Source organism: Musa acuminata, chromosome BXJ3-7 (genome assembly GCF_036884655.1).
Source record: "Musa acuminata AAA Group cultivar baxijiao chromosome BXJ3-7, Cavendish_Baxijiao_AAA, whole genome shotgun sequence".
NCBI classification, from domain to species: domain Eukaryota; kingdom Viridiplantae; phylum Streptophyta; class Magnoliopsida; order Zingiberales; family Musaceae; genus Musa; species Musa acuminata.
Window position 1 is genome coordinate 7,424,401 of NC_088355.1, and position 20,648 is coordinate 7,445,048.

The 20,648-nt window shown below is 40.2% G+C and overlaps 4 protein-coding genes across 4 annotated transcripts; 2 read left to right on the forward strand and 2 right to left on the reverse strand.

Moving 5' to 3' along the window:
* The first annotated feature begins 2,341 nt into the window (after window positions 1-2,341).
* Window positions 2,342-5,347, forward strand: LOC135643131 (uncharacterized protein At2g34160-like). Its single transcript, XM_065159743.1, has 5 exons — window positions 2,342-2,519; window positions 2,743-2,791; window positions 4,765-4,827; window positions 4,924-4,988; window positions 5,055-5,347. Exons 1-5 carry the CDS (start codon window positions 2,400-2,402, stop codon window positions 5,142-5,144), a joined length of 387 nt encoding a protein of 128 aa, XP_065015815.1. The 5' UTR covers window positions 2,342-2,399; the 3' UTR covers window positions 5,145-5,347.
* Window positions 5,348-5,729: 382 nt separating this feature from the next.
* LOC103991796 (adenine nucleotide transporter BT1, chloroplastic/amyloplastic/mitochondrial) lies at window positions 5,730-9,367 on the reverse strand. The gene is given in 4 exon segments (XM_018828852.2): window positions 5,730-6,526; window positions 6,596-6,757; window positions 8,221-8,495; window positions 8,976-9,367. Coding segments are annotated over 3 exon segments (768 nt in total). The 5' UTR covers window positions 8,356-8,495; window positions 8,976-9,367; the 3' UTR covers window positions 5,730-6,055.
* Window positions 9,368-10,111: 744 nt separating this feature from the next.
* Window positions 10,112-16,995, reverse strand: LOC103991291 (ribosome biogenesis regulatory protein homolog). The gene is made up of 9 exons (XM_009410693.3): window positions 16,776-16,995; window positions 14,761-14,870; window positions 14,423-14,573; window positions 13,435-13,486; window positions 13,172-13,300; window positions 11,180-11,297; window positions 10,834-11,020; window positions 10,641-10,754; window positions 10,112-10,542 (listed from the first exon to the last, which is right to left on the reverse strand). Exons 2-9 carry the CDS (start codon window positions 14,823-14,825, stop codon window positions 10,411-10,413), a joined length of 948 nt encoding a protein of 315 aa, XP_009408968.2. The 5' UTR covers window positions 14,826-14,870; window positions 16,776-16,995; the 3' UTR covers window positions 10,112-10,410.
* A 2,024-nt stretch (window positions 16,996-19,019) lies between these two features.
* On the forward strand, window positions 19,020-20,555 carry LOC103991797 (mitochondrial uncoupling protein 5). Its single transcript, XM_065160328.1, is given in 2 exon segments — window positions 19,020-20,017; window positions 20,019-20,555. Coding segments are annotated over 2 exon segments (972 nt in total). The 5' UTR covers window positions 19,020-19,324; the 3' UTR covers window positions 20,298-20,555.
* The last annotated feature ends 93 nt before the right edge of the window (window positions 20,556-20,648 follow it).

The following is a 20,648-nucleotide window of genomic DNA, read 5'->3' on the forward strand; positions in this document are numbered from 1 at the left end:
GTAGGTTGAGTTGGTCGAGTCCCTCAAGGCTTACATATATTATAATTTGAGATCTTGCTTATGATGTAGAAATGTCACCGGTGACCTGAGGACGACATTGTATACTTGGTCGAGTCCCTTGAGGGCATATCATCGAATTAGACTCACCTTATAACGATGATGATGACTTAACCGAACGTTATGGTTAGTCGAATCCTTCGAGACTACGATGGTTTGAAGGCCAAACAAGACAGAAATCATAAGAAGTTGTGATTGACAAAAGTTGTCTACCTTTTCAGGCTTAGTGTGATTGGTTGAGTCCCTTAAGGTTATACTAAAATGTCGATTAGATCCCGATCCCTATTAGAGATCCGTCGAGAGTCTCTGATTCATATATCGAAGGAGGGAGTTGTGTATTTCGTAAGAAAATAGTAGTAGATTAAGATAGAAGCTCATATCTTGATTATTTATTTTTTTACAAAATCTATATGTTATTTATTATATTACATCTTTATTTTCAGAAAATATTGTTTGTAAATCCCTTAAATAACATACTTCATATCAACTAGTCCAAACTATATAAATCAGACTCTACAACGATCGTTCTCACGTAGGAGACAGTTATAAGTTAATGAAGTCAATACCATCGTACTTGTTCAAATCAACAAGGCTCTCTACAATTATAGCAATCATTAATTATAATAAAGTTGACAAAAAATAATAACTTGATTGACATGTCTACTAGGGCAAGAAAGCACTCGACCAGTCCAATGCAATCTAAGTGAATCATTTATACATAATCCATCCTTTAAAGTTATATAAGCATTCAAGGCAAGAAAAAGCTTTCCTTTTGCAAGTGTAAGCCTAGAATATAAGAGCATACAATCATCAATGCAATCAAAGCGTCCTCCTTATGCATGATACATAAATCCAAGGTAAGAAAAGTATCTAGATATAATTAAAGTATTATATATATATATATATATATATATATATATATACACATATATATAATGCATCCACCCAAGACCTTAAAATAATATTTAATATGTAAAAAATGATTAAAATTTTTACTTTATACATGATACATCCGTTTAAAATAAAAAAACATATGAAGCATGTAACACAATGAAGGTGTCCCTTTGCATACAACCTATCTGGCAAGAAAGAAAAAGCATATGATACAACCAAAGTTCATCTTCTATTTAATGCATCCATCCAAGGTAGATGACTCCGAACACTCGATGCAGTTAAGCAGACCCAAAGTTTCGTTTTGTATCTAATTCATAGACCTAAGACAGAAAAATAACTAAAGAACTACTTGATCTTTTTCTACGAAATAGTGATCCTACGTCTCATAATAGACATTGTTCTCTTTGACAGAAGTCAACTCAAAATTAAATAGGAGGGCAAATGATATTATGGTCTTTTTTAACCAATTGAAACTTTGTTAAATTGATAGTTATAAAGTTTATACTGTATAAAGAATATGTCTTCGTTTTGAATTAACTTGACTATCGAAGATGGGTTCACATATTAACTTCGCTAACGATAAATAAATAATAATTAACTTGATTATCGGAAGGATCCAATCAAATACACTCACTACAAAATAAACTAAAAAGAAGGATATTTTCGATATACACGATAAAAGATATGAATATTTTTTTTACCCTCGAGAATTTTTTTCTTAATTAATAAATTTCTTTTTTCCTCTCTTGGACTTAATAATACTTAAAAAAAATAAATCACATCTAATCAATCTTATCATATTAAATTGATGATCAATATTGATATTATCAAATGATAATTATCTGAATATAATGTATCAGATGGTTGTGATCTATTTTTAACTTGTATTTTTTTTTTTTTTGGAACCATTTCTCATAACGATCCAATTGAGAAATAGAGAACCAAATACTAAAAGCTCATTCGAAGTTTCCTATAATATTTATTTTCTTATCGGTAACTAATTTATATGTAATTAATAGACACCTTAATCTGAATTAGTCAAATCGGGTAGGTAGTTTGGATTCAATTACTTACTCGCGCGGGTACCAAAAGCTGCGTCGGATTCACACCAAGCATTGCAAGGATCCAGTCCAATCATTAATTCGTACGCATGCGGTTCCTTGAGAATCAGACGGCTGTAAATTGCACCTGTACTAATGGATGGTGGTCTCGTGCGAATTGTATAGTTCCAATTTCACGAGAGTATTGTAGAGGATCCAGATTCCCAAAGCGACACGCATGAACTCGCCGAGTCCTGATGTGCTTCGGACCAAATTTGGTCTGGATGCAACCCAACTGCCGGGCCGAGAGCACTATATATACACATTGCCGCGCGCATTGTTTCGTATCGTCTCGGGTGTTGGATTAGGGCTTCCTTGGTTGGCAAGTCGCAAGCGAAACCGGCGACGATGGAGCAGATCACGGAGGGCGTCAACAATCTCAGCGTCGCTGCCGATTCCTTCAAGGAGAACCGGATCCTAGTCTCCAATACGAAGAAGCCCCTCTTCTTCTACGTCAATCTCGCCAAGGTGCCCGACGCCCCCCCTGTTCTTTGATCGATTTCGCACCCTCACCCTAATCTTTTCACTTAATGAGCAAGAAGTTTCCCGCTTTACTAGCGCTTCGTTCCCTCCGTGCTCTGTTTTTTTTTGGGGTTTAGGGTTCTTGGTATTTTAGGTTTCGTGTGCTTATAGTTTGTGCATCTGTCATCCGTACTGTTTCTTGATTATGATGTTATACTTTTGGTTGCAGAGGTACATGCAGCAATACGATGAAGCAGAGCTTTCGGCTCTTGGAATGGGTACCGTTTCTTTGCCCTCCTATCACTCTTATGTGATGCTGTCTATAACTTTGTTTGTTTGTGGTATATATCTTCTCTTGCATGAATAAGCACTTGTCAAGTTTATTTATTTGGCCTCATCTCTTGGTAAATTCTTTTTATCCTGTAGTTATCTTTTAGTAGATGGGCTTATTTATGTCTAACTGGTGAAATGTAATGATGAAACATTCATGAAAATAAAAATAAAAATAGCTAAAGTACGCTGTAATTTGTAGTTTTTTGTGTGTTGATATCAAGTTCTTTTAAGAGATTATGGAGCATCATTTATTTGGTTATTGGTTCCCATTGTATAAAATTTGAGTATTGCTTATGAAAGACTTTGAAATGTGATCACTTGTTGATTTCAGATTACATGTGTCTTCGTTCAGTAGCTTCATGCTAAGTCTCTGTGCAAGTTTACACATTGAGTTCCTCCATTTATGGCTTCATTGGTATTTTTGTATGCTTTTTTGTAATTTTCAACAATAATGGGTATCTTTGCTTAAAACCTGGCTATGAGAATCAGCTGGTCAATGTGTATTCTTCGATGGAGAGAACTTGCAGCTTGTAGTTTTAACCCAAAAAAAATTAGCAGAGTTATTGTCATGTAAAACTTAATGCTCTTGTTTTAAAATTATCGTTCTTTTGTTTACTACATTAAAATGTTAGATTTATTCATCAATCTTATTATTGTAAATTTTCTTCCTCGTGGTCAATCTTCTATACTATTATAGCACTGTTATGTTTTCTTGCATATCTCAGTATGAGGAGAGGGATGTTGGGTTTGATTTCTTATAAATTTAGATTTCTAAAAATTTTCTGTTCTCTTTAGACAGTAACTATATTTCTGACTTTTGTTTGAGGAAGTAATTTCATGGAATATAATGAGGAGATTGACTTACTTTGAAATCACGAAAAGTCTCCAAAAATCTAGGAGGATTTCAAACATTGATTTAATGTTTGAATGTGAAGTTAACTTATTCAGATTTAATGTTTGAATGTGAAGTTAACTTATTCAGATTTTATGTTGAGTAAATACATAGAACTTTTGAGTATTCTATGAGGCTGAGAGTTTTGCACAGTATCAGGCAGCATAAACTTTTGACTATTCTTATATATTATGATCTTGTGCAGATTATTCAGTGTTCTTTGAATTTTTGTCTAAGATTATTGTGGTATTTATCATGCTTTTACGACTAACTCTTTTGTTTTTTGTTTTACATTGACATGTTCCATAAATGAGGCTCTACTTGCATGTACATGCTTGTAAGAATATATTGTCAAATGCATATACTATGTCTCATAAAAATTGCCCTGCACGGAGGTTGTGATGATGGACTAGATTTTGTAGTAGCTATATTACATTAAGGAAATCTAGAATGCGGTAACCACTTTTGTGAGCAATCTCAAATAAGAGGACTCTTACAAACAGGAAACTAGTATAATAACTTGGACACAGTATATATCAACTATGTGGTCTTAACTATCTATTCAGGCCCAAAGCATTAGGCGTTTGCTGTTCTAGTCATAAAACAATCAATTTCATCTTTGTATCCCCATGTTTACATTCTATCATCAGGAACTTATGGAATATTCATGACATTAGCTTTCGTGTCAGGCCCCAGGTTGAGGAAAATAAGACCAAGAACCGTTATAGGAGCTTAAAAGCCTCTTCATTTTGCTTCAGTCATGCTTTTGTTTGAACCATTTCTATATGCTTGACTGTTGAATTGAACTATTCTGTTTCACACTAAATGCAGCATTACAATTATGGAATATGCTGTTTTAGTACTTCTTTTAGCAGAGTTGCCCCCACTGAGCTTTGCGCTTTGCGCTTGTGCCTGAAAATCCTCTAGTCCTAGACATGTGCAGAGCTTTCTAATTCCATAGTGATTCACTTTTAGCAATTTTCATATTCCAAGGATGGCTTAATAACGATTACTTTGACTTAACAGCCATCGCAACTGTGGTCACCATTGCGGAGATTCTTAAAAACAATGGCCTTGCGGTTGAGAAGAGTAAGATTTTATATTGTTATCTGACCTGTTAGATTATGTATTTGAAGTCTACCACACACATTATCTAACTATTATTTTTGTTAAAAAAACCATCAGAGATCATGACATCGATGGTTGATGTGGAGGATGAGGCCAGGGGACGGCTGTTGCAGAAAGCAAGGGTAAAGACTTCATTAGATTAAAATGATATACAGTAGTGTTTGACCTGAGCCTCTTCTCTTCCGCAGATTGAGATATTGCTGGGAAAGACGGAAAACTTTGATGAATTAATGGCTGCAGCCACACAGAGACGTGATGGAGATGGTGAGCAGCATTAAAATGAAGTCTTGCTTTGTTTTCGGATTGGCAGACGGTGTTTGGTGATTTCATGGGCTATTCCCATGAATCAAAGAGCAGCATTATTTGTTCTCCAACTCTCCGTGTATGATTCTAGGTTGTAGTGTTTTTTTGTTGGAATGGAATATGTGAACCAAAACTGAACTTAAAGGTCCATTTTCATTGCAAACGATGGTTTCTCTCATCCACTATATGGCAACACATTGTTCTGACCTGTGGTAGCATCTTGAAACAGAGATATCTGACCTGTGAAAATATTTTTGCTTATAAAAGGAATATAACCATTTCAATTGGCGCATAATCGTAACTGAAAAGCTCATAAAGTTTACGTCTTAATTATCATGTTTTAAGTATTCCATAATAGGTTTACAAAAAATTATTGCCACATCCTATAACTTCATCGTACCGTCCAAATAACATGTCCTTTTTTAATTTCAGAGCAGGAATTATATCTTTAGGTTGTGTTTTTTGCGGATAGCAGAAAATTTATAACCCTCGAAATTTATAACATTGAAAATTTATAACCCTTACATCAATCAATTATTAAAGGAGTTTAGAACAAAAGAGAAAGAACTACTGTTCAGTAGCACTCTACAGTAATATCAAAATCCTTAACATTGAAATCTAATTTTACTGTCTCCAGTAGAATTTTCTAGCATCAACCTTAACATTTCAAATATCATATTTACCCTTCCAATGGGTTCTCAGGAAAAATAAAATACATTAAAAAGCACGAAGAAATTAAGAAACAGCTACATGTGAGAATCTAAATGTCCTTGGCAGCTGCATTAGGATTCCCAAGAGCTGCAATCAAAGAAAACTTGCCGAATGAGACAGGTTGAAATCTCACTTTGCATGGTTCCATACTCTATACGATGAGAATGCATTGGAGTCATGCATCTTCCTCATCAATCAAGATCTTCTTGCACGCCTCGTAGCACATGAATGAGATGCCTGCAGCAGGCACCAACTTCATGCAACGTGGCCCCAACCCTTTGTAAAGACCCCCAACCCCTTCCTTTTCCAGTATGCTCAGGAGAGCATGTAGCATGTTCTTGTACACCTACCCACCACCAACAGCTCCGACTTGCATATGCTTCCGAGCAACCTCAAGTGGGAAAGTAGCACTGCTCGATATGGCTCCAGCTGCTGAACCAATCAGAAGTGTGGCAACGTTGCCTATATCGTCCGTGTTGAAGGTCTTCTTGTAAAGTTTCTTGAGGGTATCATATGCAAAGTAGTTGGTGGCAGCATACGGCACGACCCCTATAAGACTCAGAGTGAGACCTCTGTACAGCTCCGACGGACCTTCCTCTTGTATAATTTTCAATAAAGCATGTAAAAGATTGTCATAGACGTCTCTCTGTACCAGGAGCAGGAATCAGATACAAACATATGTGCAGGATTAATATTCCAGGGGGTTTTCACTAACCTGTATGGTTAGTCGAGTTGTGAGTAGCTCTAATGGATTCGTACAGAGGGTTGAGCTGACTCCAGCAACGGCCCCAGCAACAAGTGAGGGGGGAAGTGGAAGTTTGGGTTGTTCTCCATCCTTAGGAGTCAAAGCCTTCTTAGCTGTATCATAAGCAAACAACTGCAAGAAGAACCATCAACATTCAAAAGAACCGCAGAAATAGAAATGTGGATTATATAATAGCAGACCACTATGTTAAACCACCAGCATTCCTAAGGAGCTAAGGAACAAACAAGATGAATGATTACCAGAGACTGAACATGTATGCAACATCATATTGTCATTTCATATGGATCATGTGCATTTTCTGCACGGTCTGCTAAAAACAATGTGGTGAAAACTGGCAGGCAAAACCAACACAAACACAACCTTATGGTCTTTAATTACATAATATTTCTTTAATCTACAAAGTAATATACATGTGATCAAAGAGTTAAATGTTGAGACATATTAAATGCAGGTACGCATTACATGATGAATGAGTGATTAGATACTGTGGCAAAACATTCTGTTTATTCATCAAAGGGATTTCATGATAGTAGAGAAAATGTATCTAATTTGCCCAGTGAGTCAAACAATTCCAGAGGCAAAATCACAAGCCTATAAAATATACATAAAGCAATAGTTTTGATGTCATGAAAAGTTCAAAAGAGGAATATTCACTGTCGTTCAGACATTCAAACCTCATTTTCTTTAACTGAACCATATGTTTTGGTTTAAAAAGTTATAAGCCCGAAATGGAACCAACCAAACCCAAAAAGCAAGGTAACGATTAACCCATTCCACCGGTTTGGTTTTCAGTTTTATAGGATCATGTTCACTGCAGAGAGGCGCACCATAAACACCAGACCACAAAGTTGATCCACAAGGGAGATTTTGAAATGAAAGCAAAAAAGAAATTTCTCAAATAAAGGTCGAATAACTCAAGAACCTAGCAAGGGAAACAGACATCCAAATTTGCAAATGGCCATGACACCTAAAATGAACTGAAAAATGCTTTATCATCTGCACAAAACTCAGCTCAAACCTCCCCTCCTTCCATGAAGTCCCATCAAAATGGAAAGCTCGAAGTGATCCACCATGACTGCTTTCTGCCTCGTGGACTGCAAAACGGTGCAGGTGGATTGCAAAAGGGGCGATCCATCAGTTGCGAGATCAAAGAAGCATCCAGGATTATGTTGCTTGCAATGTGGGAATCGGTGGTAATGAGTGGTTTGATCCATGTTTCCTATATAGTATGGTTCTATGATGGGACTAAAATAATTGGAGAATCATAACTTTAACTGAGCCAACTAGTTTAGTTGAAATGTTTGTTCAGTTTATTTTTTTTTTTACTTTAGCCCAGGCTTCTGGGTATCATGTTTCGCTTGAACAGTCCATGACCTAAATTTAGCAAAGATTCCTGGAAAGTCATGAGATATACAATTAAAGAAGTTGATAGCATATATCTTGATCAACCATAACAAAAGGCTAAAAGTTATTATGAAAGAAAGTGGCAAGGAAACAATGGTGTGATATCACAGACAAGGAAATCACCATTAAACTAGAAATGCATATGATATAAAATCAACACGATCAATTACCTAAATCGCCTTGCTTGGTGCAACACGGATCACCTCCGGCGACACATACTTCATGTAGAGATCGGTCCCTGACATGTTAACGCTGTTATTTGTAGGATTAGAAGTATTAGGAGAAACCCCAAAACCGACTCCCATCTGCCCAACACTCGCAAACAAGCCACCAGTGGGGTAGAATCCCTCATGGAGGTTCCATGAAAAGCTTAGTTCTGGAAAGGGTAGGAGGAACAACCCATCAGTCTTCTTCTCAAACGGTTGCAGCCTCTTATCCGCCGTTCCTATCACAAGCAAAACCTGGATTTGGTAAGATTAGGGCACCACAGCATCCAAATGCACCACTCTTGGGTTCGTAAGGCACTTGAGATAACCAAATCGGAAGACAAATTCAAGGGGACAAATGCAGCAAAGTAGATGCTTCAACAAAATCGAAGATAGAAAATACAGGAAATAAATATCTTTGAATCCAACAGATATTACAACCAAGAAAGAACGAGGCAGAGGTGCGAGAGTAAATAAAACAAATTAGGTTTTCTACAGACACAAGAGAAACACGGCGCTACGCAGGGCCGCCTGAATCGACACGAACAAGAAGAAGAACAGAATGCATAGATTAAAAGAGAAGGAAACGTGGTAAACCCCGAAACCAAATCGAATCCAGAAAAAGACTCGATTTAAAAAAAACCATATGGATCATCAGATGAGCAAGTGAAAGCCAGACTGTGATAGACGAATCCAAAAATCCAAGGGAACGACGTCACCTCAACGCTACACGCGAAACAATCGGGCAGGGGGAATCAAACCAGGATAATCCAAAGAGCCGCGCCTTCGAGAGATCAAAGCCAGGATAATCCCCCTATATGGTCGATCTCGCCATTTGCGCTATAGCAGCGAGGAGGGGGACGGGTGAGAGGGATTAGCCGCCGCTACCCCTTCCTGTGCCTCTCTCCCGTCGTCCGTCCCTCTGTTGGGAGTAAGGAAAACTTCCATCGCGCTATAGCAGCGAGGAGGGGGACGGGTGAGAGGGATTAGCCGCCGCTACCCCTTCCTGTGCCTCTCTCCCGTCGTCCGTCCCGCTGTTGGGAGTAAAGGAAAACTACCCTCGCGCTATAGCAGCGAGGAGGGGGACGGGTGAGAGGGATTAGCCGCCGCTATCCCTGAATGCCCTTACAATTAGTAAAGGAAAAATTAGCGGTCGTCCTATTCCATGAATAACCTTACAATCTAGATTACATTGGAGGTGCATTTAGGGGTATAAATGTCTTTTAGAAGGTAGGTCACGCATCTTTCACTCGTTATCATCTTTACAATGTACCTGAAAGGGATATATTGGTCTTTTTGACGAAATCGAGAACAGAGTTAGGTGATTAATATGACAAGGTAGGGTGATGAATGATGAATTGCAATTTTAATCTGTCAAGGTGTCATTAAATTTAGCAACCACATAGATGCTTTTGGGGGGCATATTTGCTAGTCGATGAGAGGAATAATAGCTACTGACGACCATATATAAAGCATAAAGATATGTTTTGCTTGTTGTAGTCTAGTGGTCAAGTGAACATCCTAAAGGTCGACAAATGCTTTGAGATGTTCAAAGCAGTCAAAAGTTTTGGTGCTAGTTTTGGCAGCACTCAGCTGTTTGATTTCAAGTGAGAAAAAAAGATATGGCCATGAGCTAAAAAGAATAAATCTTTGTCGAACAATAGAATGAATTTGACATTCTTATCTCCTAAATTTGCAGAGGAAAAAAACAAATAATTTAGATCCTCTCCGGGAACCAATTAACATCTGGTATCTCGATCATCCAATCCAATTGATGGACGGTGACAAGTACGCTTAACATAAATGACTGATAAAGATGTGGTGACAATTAGGATCTGTGGTCTACTGAACCTGCTATAATGAACATATCTCAATGTTTTCTTGTATCGGAAAATAACATCCACATCATGAATTCATCATAACGATTACAAGTTCCCAACCAAGTCGAACAACTACAAATCTAAGTTACAAAATTGATTATCGAATGCAATCGGTCAAGGCCATAAGGCAGCAAGATAGATTTTGTCCACGACATCTAATGAAACAAGAAAAGGATGTCGTTTGCCACTGATACATTGAACTCGCAGTAATCTGTATCTCTTTAATAACTCCCAACAATTTTACTGCTCCTCATGCATTTCAAAGTGCCACTGTCTAATGTTTCTTTTTTGAAGATTTCTTAAAGGATTTCTTTTTTGGCTTCAGTTTACTTGCTGCTGAAGATGTCTTGTGTTCCTTTTCCTTGTTCCTCTGCTTTTCTTTCTTTACGTTGAACATTGTAACAGCCTGTTTCACAAATATATATATATATATATATGACATAAAGAAAGATCCTTGGCAGAAGTAAATAAACTGAACATGGATGTACAAATAAGAAATCTTGCCTTGTTGACATCGAGCATGCCATGAGAGCTTTTGTTCATCAGCTGGTCAAGAATTTTTGCTGTTTGTTGTTTTTCTTGTGAGCTCATCCCTTTTCCCTCCACAACAGGGAGAAACTACACAAAAGGAACACAATCAACAAAAATCACTAGCATACAATACTTTTCTAGAAAGAACGACCAAGCAAGTACCAACCTTACGATACTTCCCGGCATGCTTGGCAGGTTTTTCTCCAGGCAATTTTTTGTCAAATTTCCCACCACTTGCTGTTGCTGTCGCTGCCATACCAGCAACATTCTGGAGCTCTTCCTTGCTAGCTTTCTTTGGTGCCTCTCCATGGGTTCCAGTGATGGGCAATGCTGTGGCAGCAAGCTGAACATGACTGCAAAGGAAGAATGAAGGTACAGGTAATTAGATACAATAGCTAGATGTTCCTCTCTTCTCAGTATCTTATTTTGCATATTTGGTGCAGAAATGAATGACAGCATGTATATATATATATATATATATATATCAAAAGTTTACCGAAAACAAAGACAACCTTGGCAAGGCTCCAGCTTTTGCAGCTTGCTTTAAATTCTGCAGCCGGTTCTTCTCTTGCTTTTCAACCCGTTGCTTCTTTTCAGCCTTCCTTTTGCTGAAGGGATCTTCACCTGGTTCTGCAATGAGAACAGTTCTGATTACCAGGAAATGAAGGAATCATACCAAATTACCCCCAGCTACCTGCTTGGCCGATTTAACCAAAAAATAGGTTTTTCATAGTACATGATGCTTCAACCACTTAATAACTGAAGGGAGAAGCAACCAGTACTGATGCAAAAACACACTACCTGAAAATGGAAGCAAGTTTGTTCAACACCAAAGTGCAAAATGATGATCAAACACAGTAGTGTCATGGTCATGGTTTGAAATTTCAGTAAGAAAAAAATGTTGCCCAACACTCCTGTAGGCACATTTCCGGGACTTTTATAGGGAGTGTCAACCGCAGACATGATCCTAGCATTAAACATGGATGCGGATCTAATATAGAACACATGGATTCAGCCTCAAAGGGTCTAATCTAGAACAGGACTACGAGATACAAGTCAGTGACCAAATTATTTAAAGATACATTTTCAATATTTAAACATGCCGCTATGGCAATCTAATATATAGGCTTTCTATTTTAAACCTATACATCAAGCTAAACTTTCAACCTACGAAGAGCCTAAAGAACCAAATAGTTTTACATTATTTGGCTCATTCAAGATTGCTTGACCTGCACACAGTATAATTAACACAATCCAGAATTATTAGCCAGATCAATTTTCTGGTTGATTAATCTCGAACAAATTGGGTTAAATGTCAACCAGTTTACAACCCAAACCCATAAAATCTCAAGCATAAGTGGCTAGATTTTTCTCATATTTTTACCAAGCTGATGCATCAGGTCAAGAAATCCAGCACTAGTTGTATGATATGTGGTTTTAAATAGAAAATACCAAAGTAATGCATCCTTAGAACATTCAACTTAAGCCTTTAGGTCTGAAAAATGAAAAAATATTACCACAAATGATATGCATCCACAAGTTATACTAAGTATGCTTGACCATAATCGGTTACTCTTTTTAAAATTACCCATGATAGTTGGTAAGATTTTCATTTCCTAATCAGCATTATTTTAACTCAACAACTTGCTTATTATCCGAAGTATGCTTTACCATAACCGGTTACTCTTATTAACAATACCCACGATAGTTGGTAAGAGTTTCATTTCCTAATCAGCATTATTCTAACTTAACAACTTGCTTGTATATGACTTCTGAACTAATGGTAATTACACCTACAAAAAGAAGTCAGGTACATATGCATAAATAGTCATCAATGTTAGTCTAAGTGGCCCAGAGAAATGGTTTTTACAGCATATACCAAACAAGAGGCTGCATATGCAATGACAAATACCTGTGCAGACACTTATGATATATGCTACTTATAGAGCTACAATACCTAAGCAGTTGCATAGGCTATCCACGAGCATTTAAATACTACTGCATATGTGCTCTACGTTTCATCCTCTATTATTTTTCTACTATTTACAATTTGAATCCTATAAAATGAAGTCCATGGAAATATAATTTTACCCACATACATAAATGAGGATAAAAATATCATCCCATGTGTCTTAATTAAACCATATTTTATTTTTATCCACTCGCAATTTAAACTTCGTTGTCTATGCACTTCTTTGTACTTGGTTATAAATTATTCACCGTATTTTGAACTGTGTAGGCCTTCATATATGGCTGCATAATGCACATGTGCTGGATGATCCTCAACTGCCAGCATGTTGTAATCACTATTAGAGCATTGGATGCCATTTCAAAGCTTCCATCACTACGGAGCAAATGTTCTCCTTTCTTATGATTTAGACAAGTAAAAGTTTGTATGAGATCTCACTAGAGTCAATTTACCCAAAAAGAATAATCTCTTTGCAACTAGAGATTCTACAAAGAAAAACCAGTTGTGGCAAGATCCATGTAAGACAAACCATTACCATCTGATAGTTTGGCCTCGATGATTGGTATGTCTTTATCATCATTTACACGATCATAGCCATGACGTCTCTTCCAAGTACCAGTTTGTTCATCAAAAGCACGCTTGTCCTTTTTGTGCTTCTTTATCCCTGCAAGAACGATTGACAAGCCAGATGAGTACATCCCACTAGATGAAATTAGTGGCATGTCTGTAAGGGAAAATAAAACATTTTCATAGCACAATCAGTCCACTTTGGAACATGAAAGGTTCTGTTAAATTGACCTTTCATTTTGGCAAACAACTCCCACTTTGTAGGAGGCTTAGGCTTCGGAAGCTGTAAAGAAACAAAGCTGAATCAGTGTCATCAAATAATTATGCAACACTAGAATTAAATTGTAGAGTTGCAGATGATGCATGGAACTGTTTGTAGGAAATGAATATGAATCCACAACAGCAACCATTATATGTAGTTATTTGTTAGAGACTACCATGTAGTTTCAGAACAATGGAACAAGTTTAAATAAACAAATCAAAGCAGCATGCCTTAACTCTTAAGCTCGATAGACTTCATAATCATTAGGCTGTGCTAAAAGAATCAATGACTTAAAGGCTAAAGCAAAAGGAAAGGGGCAAACAAGAATAACTAATTAGCATTAGGTACCAGTATTTGGAAGGAAGACTAGATATGATACCAAGAATATGGCCTCAGAGACACATTACAAATAAACCACTGTATCCTAACGATTGTGTAATGATCAGAAACAAATCAAAGTGAAGCAATAATGTGATAACGGCATTCCATGCATCTGCAGCATCTATCCACAATTGGAAACAGAAAAATCAAGCTGCCTCGGTGCTTCCTGATTATTGCTACACCACATTATATGTAATAGTTGTTCCTGGATCTAGGTTACATAACTCATCATCCAAATCTTATGGGCCAAAAGATTTTATGTTTTTTATTTGCCTATCATTCATATTTTAAAAGAAAACAATATGTATTTTGCTTCGGATTCTTCAAAAAACAAAATAATGACATAAACATGCCCACTTAAGGAAATCCGTCACACAACGCCAAGGTCCGCAATACCGTACCGTACCGGAGTTTCGACCTGGGCTCGGTACCGGTACGGTACGGTATACCGAGTGGTACACCCAGGTGTACCGCTCGGTATATTTAGGCGTGCCGAAGCATACATGCAGACCATGCACAACGCAAAATATAAGCAGAATGAAAACGCAAGAAGCAGCAAAGGGCGACGAAGCATACATGCTTCTCCCTCGGAAGCGCGGTAGTTGGCGGGGGCAGCCGAACGATGGGACCATCAGGGTCATCGGTCGACGGAAGGGCGAAAACAGCATTGGCTATGGCTTGGACCAGTTCCGTGCCCTTCTCCAGGCACACCCTCGTCAGCTCCTGCCTAATCATCACAACAAAGACAAGTAATCGAACTCAGATAACAGCAACAGATGCAACGGAAATGTTCATACTTCAAACAGCACAGAGCAAAAGTTTAGGGTTTTAGCGTGGCTTAGAAACTAATCCAGGACGCAATTCGCAAAAAGGCTTGGCTACAAGTACCGGAGCGAAGGATGACCGTCACAAACCTAGAGGAGGGGACAGATTCGAAGTGGTGGGTAGGATCGAACGCCATGAGGTTGCCCAAATCCATGATACTTCTCCGCCACCAGAAGCTCTGCCGTCGTCTACAGAAGTCCTGTCTCTCAAAAGATATTAGGACTTCGCAGTCGCAGAAAAAGAGAGGCGTGCATATTAGGACTGCGAAATCAAGTCGGATCCAGGTAAATGCCATTCGCCCGAAATCCGACAGAATTTAAATTACAATATTTATTTGTTTTTAATTATAAATAATTAAATATTAAGAGATATACTTCAATTATTTTAGTAAATCAAACAAGTAAAATAAATCAAATTTAAAAAAAAAATTAAAACTATAAACAATTGAACTGGATTAATTATCTTTAAGCGAAATGGTTCCAGATCAAACCTACCTTACTTTAATTGAAACAAGTAACCAAACCAGAAACAGATTCAATTCAGATCAGCCCTATAATAGTTTAATTCAAACATATCTTAACACCCCAATCCGCAACAACTTCAGTTGTGTAGCTACAATTAAATACAGGAATAAGACAGTTGATGCAAGATTTTGATGAATGCCAATACCACAAATTTATAAGATGATTCATGAGATCTTATCAGAGAATTAACAAAAGAACATTATAAATGATCAATATAAGCATCCAAATGCACCACTCTTGGGTTCGTAAGGCACTTGAGATAACCAAATCGGAAGAAAAATTCAAGGGGACGAATGCAGTGAAGTAGATGCTTTAACAAAATCGGAGATAGAAAATACAGAAAATAAATATCTTTGAATCCAACAGATATTACAACCACGCAAGAACGAGGCGGAGGTGGGAGAGAAAATAAAACAAATTAGGTTTTCTACAGACACAAGAGAAACACGGCGCTATGCAGGGCCGCCTGAATCGATAATAACAAGAAGAAGAACAGAATGCATAGATTAAAAGAGAAAGAAATGTGGTAAACCCCGAAACCAAATCGAATGATAAGTCTCTATCTTCTCCAGGATTGTTCCACCGAGGAGAAATCACATGATAAGTCTCTATCTTCTCCAGTATTGTTCCACCGCTTGCAGTTGATTCACCATATTGTTCCACCAAGCTAAAGAGACAAGGCCTTACAGGAGCCTCTAAGTTTCTTGTCTTCGAGGTGCCTTTTGAATTTCACCTTGTGTATGGGCAATACCTCAAGGGTTCATCATATCCTAATGATGTGCTACATTAGATGTCGCCAAGTGTAGGGCTGGTAAACCCTTGTCTCTCAACTGGGGGGACTGATGAGGCCACATTAGTTAAAGAGTTGGAAAGCTAATAAAAGTCTCCAAACCTCCTCTCCTCAAAGAATATTTTAGGGTTACCCCAGAGGATAAAACAAGGCCCACTGGTTGCCTAACGATGTGCTTCATCACCCACTAAATATCTTCACTTTAAAACACGTATATTAATTGATACATGAAACTTTGTGCGAGCATACTCATTGTTGGGCACTACCAATCTCCGTCCTCTCGTGCCTTTATCAAACATAATCCCTATGATAGACAGACGACAGAAACAACTTAACTCACCAACATTTATAAGAAGCCACCCCAAAAGATTTTGCTTATACTCCATTACCAATAACATCATACAAGAAATGTCTCTTGAAGGCTGTTTGGCAGTTTCTTGGGGTTATTTCACTAACTATAACCATGAGACCCTCTCAAAGCCTATAAACTAACGCAAAAGCAGGATCTTGACCCTCGTTCCACAGAACAATTGAACAAAAGGGCAAACCTTAATATTCACAAAAATTGAACACATACAACATCAAATATACAGAAAAAGAATGATCAACGTAATAAAAATGCCAATTTAACGCGACAGATGGTCGATTGCTCACAGCGACCATCGCCCCTCAAGCGAAGGGGCGGTAAGTGAGGATGAGAAAGGAGTCTGCAGTTAGATGGCGGAGGGAGGCCATCCCAGAAAAAGGAGAGAGTCGTGGTCGAAGGGGAGAAGCAATGAGAAGATCGTACCAGAGGGAGGCGGCTGGGCTTCAACGGCCGGATCTCGACGGGGGCAACGGCAACGGAGGCAGAGACGACAGCAGAGACTTAAGAATAACCAAGGGAGGCCGTTGGACGTTAAAGGCCAGTCAAGAGCACCGGAAGGCGGTGGGCAATGACCGGATTGACGGATCTCGTCGGCGGCGGCGGCCTTGGCTTGCTTTGCTAGGGCTCGCCGTTCGGGTCGGACTTTAAGGAATCCAGCGTCTTCGACGACTCTGTAATTTATAGCTAGTAAACTCGAGTCGACTCGGGAAACTCGATCTCGACTCGTGCCTCGGTATGCATCCGACTCCACAATGGGGTCAGCTCGTAGCTTTGATTTGAACCGTAGAATCGCTTGTCCCTACGATCCTACGGTACAGATCGCGACATTAATAACAAACGCTGCACAAAAATGAACCTTATGGTCCATCGACCACAGAATCACCCGCGAGTTGACGCGGCTACTTGACACCTAAGCGGCAAATCCCAGAAACCCAACAGGGGAGGGAGACTTGGGTGACGTCACACGAATGGAAGTGCAAAAGCATGTGTGCAAATCCCAGAAACCCAAAAGCTTGTGTTGACAAGGCACCCATCACTCGTGACCATAACTACGTGCGAGCATAATTACGAATAATATATTTGTTGACATTAAAATCTAAGGGGTGGATGGTATGAATAATAAATCTAGGCAGCACGAAGAAGTAAGAATTTTTGAAGAAAAAATTAAGTAAACTCTGTTAAAACTTTGAGTTTCCTTTTCATGGTACTTAGAGTTAGTCATAGAAGAGGTGTGCGAGGGATTATTAGTAAAAGAACGACATACAAAGGTTATCTTCTAAACATGTGAAAAAAAAAAATTATAAAAGAATAGTTGATTTTCGTCTATTGAAAAAAGATCGATAGTGGATGTAAGTTACAATGATCGAACTACTATAAATTAGTTTATATTTCTGTTTGTTATTTACCTTTATTGTAAATTACTTTACTTCCTTGTTACTTTATCTGTACACTTTTATGAACGTTTTTAAAGTTAAACACTTTTTTATACAGTTTTATCATACGAAGATTCCTAATTTAACGTAATTTTTACGTACTCACTAATTCACCTCCTTTTTTTAGTGCCGACTCGATCCTAATAATTATGATAAAAGAAGTTTCCGTGTTTAGTTATTAGAAAATATATATAATAAATAATTTAATTTATAAAAAAATAAAGTATAACTCTCTTATAAAATTATTAATATTTTAAAAATTAATTAAATTAACAATATTATTTTATATAGAACGAAACACGCTGCAAGTGACCTATATTAGCTTACGGTTTGTCGGTGTTATTGAGACATCCATTAATATATTACCAGCAGCAGATTTTGGATGTACAATAATAATAAATACATAAAGATTAAATGGTTAAATAATAAAGTATCACATCGTTTACCACGGTCAAAGTCAACCAGCCGAGTTCCACGTTTCGAAGTCCATACGGGCTTCCCACCTCTTCCGGTGCCCCGAGAGCTCCCCGGCCTTACCGTGTTCCTACGGTCGCGCCGTCATTGACATGCCTCGTAATCCGTTCCTCACACGTAAACCACGTACTGAAGACTCGGAAGCAGTCTCGCTCCTATCTCCAAGTAGCACCACTATTACTAGTTCCTCGTACGAGTACGGATAACCTGCTAATGTTGTTGGATGTAATGATGCTCTTTTCGTGGAGCCCACGAGGATTTCCAATGAAAAATCGCGTAGGTGAGATTGTCGGCGTACGCCCTGTGCGAAAAGAAAAGTTCCGCCCGCCATCGGAGGTGGTGACGATCGGACTTCCGGGCCCCACCAAATAGCCGAGGCAACGGCCGTTCGCGCGAAGGGCGGACGGTCAGTGCGAAAGCGGCATCCCCAACGTACTCGGAAAGGAACAGCAAATTACGCCATGGAAAATACGTGTGGACTGGGGTGGCGACGACCCCGTCGCGCCACCACCGATGGTGGGTGGAGGGCTACGGCGTCGCATGGACGACCGTTCGATCCTTGCTACACGGCCTTGATCGGACCTCCATGAATGCCAACAGGGACAAATATTCCAAAATCGTAGGCCGGGCTTTAATTAAGAAGAACCCTTCTCACTCTCGGTCACCGGTCGTTTCCCCACCGTTGTTTCCTTCGGCGTCCTCTCCTATTCTCGTGTGGTATTGGGAGCTCTGCCAATGCTATAAATAACCCTCCCACTGCCTTGCCTCCAACTCGCACTTGACCGCAGCATATGTCAGCGGCCCAGCGTCCCGCACTCCTCTTCCGTAGCTTTCGCCCTCCACTCCCATCTCCTTGTCTCCAGTGAGATGAACCCCAACTCCAACTGGTAATAGTTGTTGTTGTAGTCGTAGAATTCCCTTCCCCTGCCACATCGAGCGGAAGGAGCTTGCTTTCCTTCCCTTCGATTCTGCCTAAAGTTGGGATTTTGTCGACCCTTTTCGCCTAAAGGAGCCACCTTGAGAATTATTCTTTGGTTGGTGTAATTTTTCCCCACATAACAAGAGATGGGCCTCAAAGGATTCCTTGAAGGAGGCATCGCCTCGATCGTCGCCGGATGCTCCACCCATCCTCTCGACCTCATAAAGGTCCGCATGCAGCTCCAAGGCGAGGCCATCAGCCCCTCGGTCTCCGCCCTTCGTCCCGCTGTCGCTCTTCACGGGGCCACCGGCATGACCACCCTCCGCCACCATCATCCTGCCCTGACCCCGCCACGGCGCCCCGGCCCGATCGCGGTGGGCGCGCAGATCCTCCGTGCTGAGGGTCCCGCGGGGCTCTTCTCCGGGGTCTCGGCCACCCTCCTCCGACAGACCCTCTACTCCACCACGCGCATGGGCCTCTACGACATGCTGAAGAAGCGCTGGTCCGCGCCCGGTGACGGCGGGTCCATCCCGCTCCACCGCAAGGTTGCCGCTGGCCTCATCGCCGGGGGCATCGGCGCCGCGGTCGGCAACCCCGCCGACGTGGCCATGGTCCGGATGCAGGCCGATGGGCGGCTCCCACCAGCGGAACGCCGGAACTACCGGAGCGTGCTCGACGCCATCGGGCGGATGGTCCGGCAGGAAGGAGTGGGGAGCCTGTGGCGGGGGTCGTCGCTGACGGTGAACCGGGCGATGATCGTGACAGCGTCGCAGCTGGCGACGTACGACCAGGCGAAGGAAGCGATCCTTCGGCGGCGCGGGGCAGGGGCCGACGGGCTGGGGGACACACGTGGCGGCAAGCTTCGCGGCGGGGCTGGTGGCGTCGGCGGCGTCGAACCCTGTGGACGTCGTGAAGACACGGGTGATGAACATGAAGGTGGATAAAGGGGCGGCGGCGCCCTACGCCGGGGCGGTGGACTGCGCCCTCAAGACGGTCCGGGCGGAGGGACCCATGGCGCTGTACAAGGGTTTCGTGCCCACCGTGTCCCGTCAAGGCCCCTTCACCGTCGTCCTCTTCGTCACGCTCGAGCAGGTGCGCAAGCTGCTCAAGGACGTCTGACCGCCACTAGCTGGTCTCAAACGCCCGACCGATACGCCACAGTTACTTCCACGAACGGCTCTGATGATGACGACGACAAATTAGACAGATTATTCCAAGTATTATTTACAGCTCCATACGAATACTACAAAATTGTGTGTGCTCCTTAATATCCGTAGGATGTTCCCATGTTTTATGATGTCATGCAAAAGCATGTAATACAGATTCGTTCTACAGTACCATAAAGAAATGGTTAAACAAGAAAAGAAGTGACGTCAATGGAAGAGAATGCATTAAAAGCAGTGAATGCATTAAAAATGTTACTTCGTCTCAATAATTTATGCCGATAAACCACAGAAATAAGCTTTGTTT

Excerpts from the sequence above, each read along its gene's own strand:
- LOC135643131 (XM_065159743.1), top strand. The coding sequence starts at position 2,400 with ATGGAGCAGATCACGGAGGGCGTCAACAATCTCAGCGTCGCTGCCGAT. Across the intron at positions 2,792-4,764 it reads GCTTTCGGCTCTTGGAATGG|CCATCGCAACTGTGGTCACC; the intron begins GTACCGTTTCTT and ends TTGACTTAACAG. Across the intron at positions 4,989-5,054 it reads GGCTGTTGCAGAAAGCAAGG|ATTGAGATATTGCTGGGAAA; the intron begins GTAAAGACTTCA and ends TCTCTTCCGCAG.
- LOC103991291 (XM_009410693.3), bottom strand. The coding sequence starts at position 14,825 with ATGGATTTGGGCAACCTCATGGCGTTCGATCCTACCCACCACTTCGAA. Across the intron at positions 13,487-14,422 it reads CGCTTCCGAGGGAGAAGCAT|CTTCCGAAGCCTAAGCCTCC; the intron begins GTATGCTTCGTC and ends GTTTCTTTACAG. Across the intron at positions 10,755-10,833 it reads ATGCCGGGAAGTATCGTAAG|TTTCTCCCTGTTGTGGAGGG; the intron begins GTTGGTACTTGC and ends CCTTTTGTGTAG.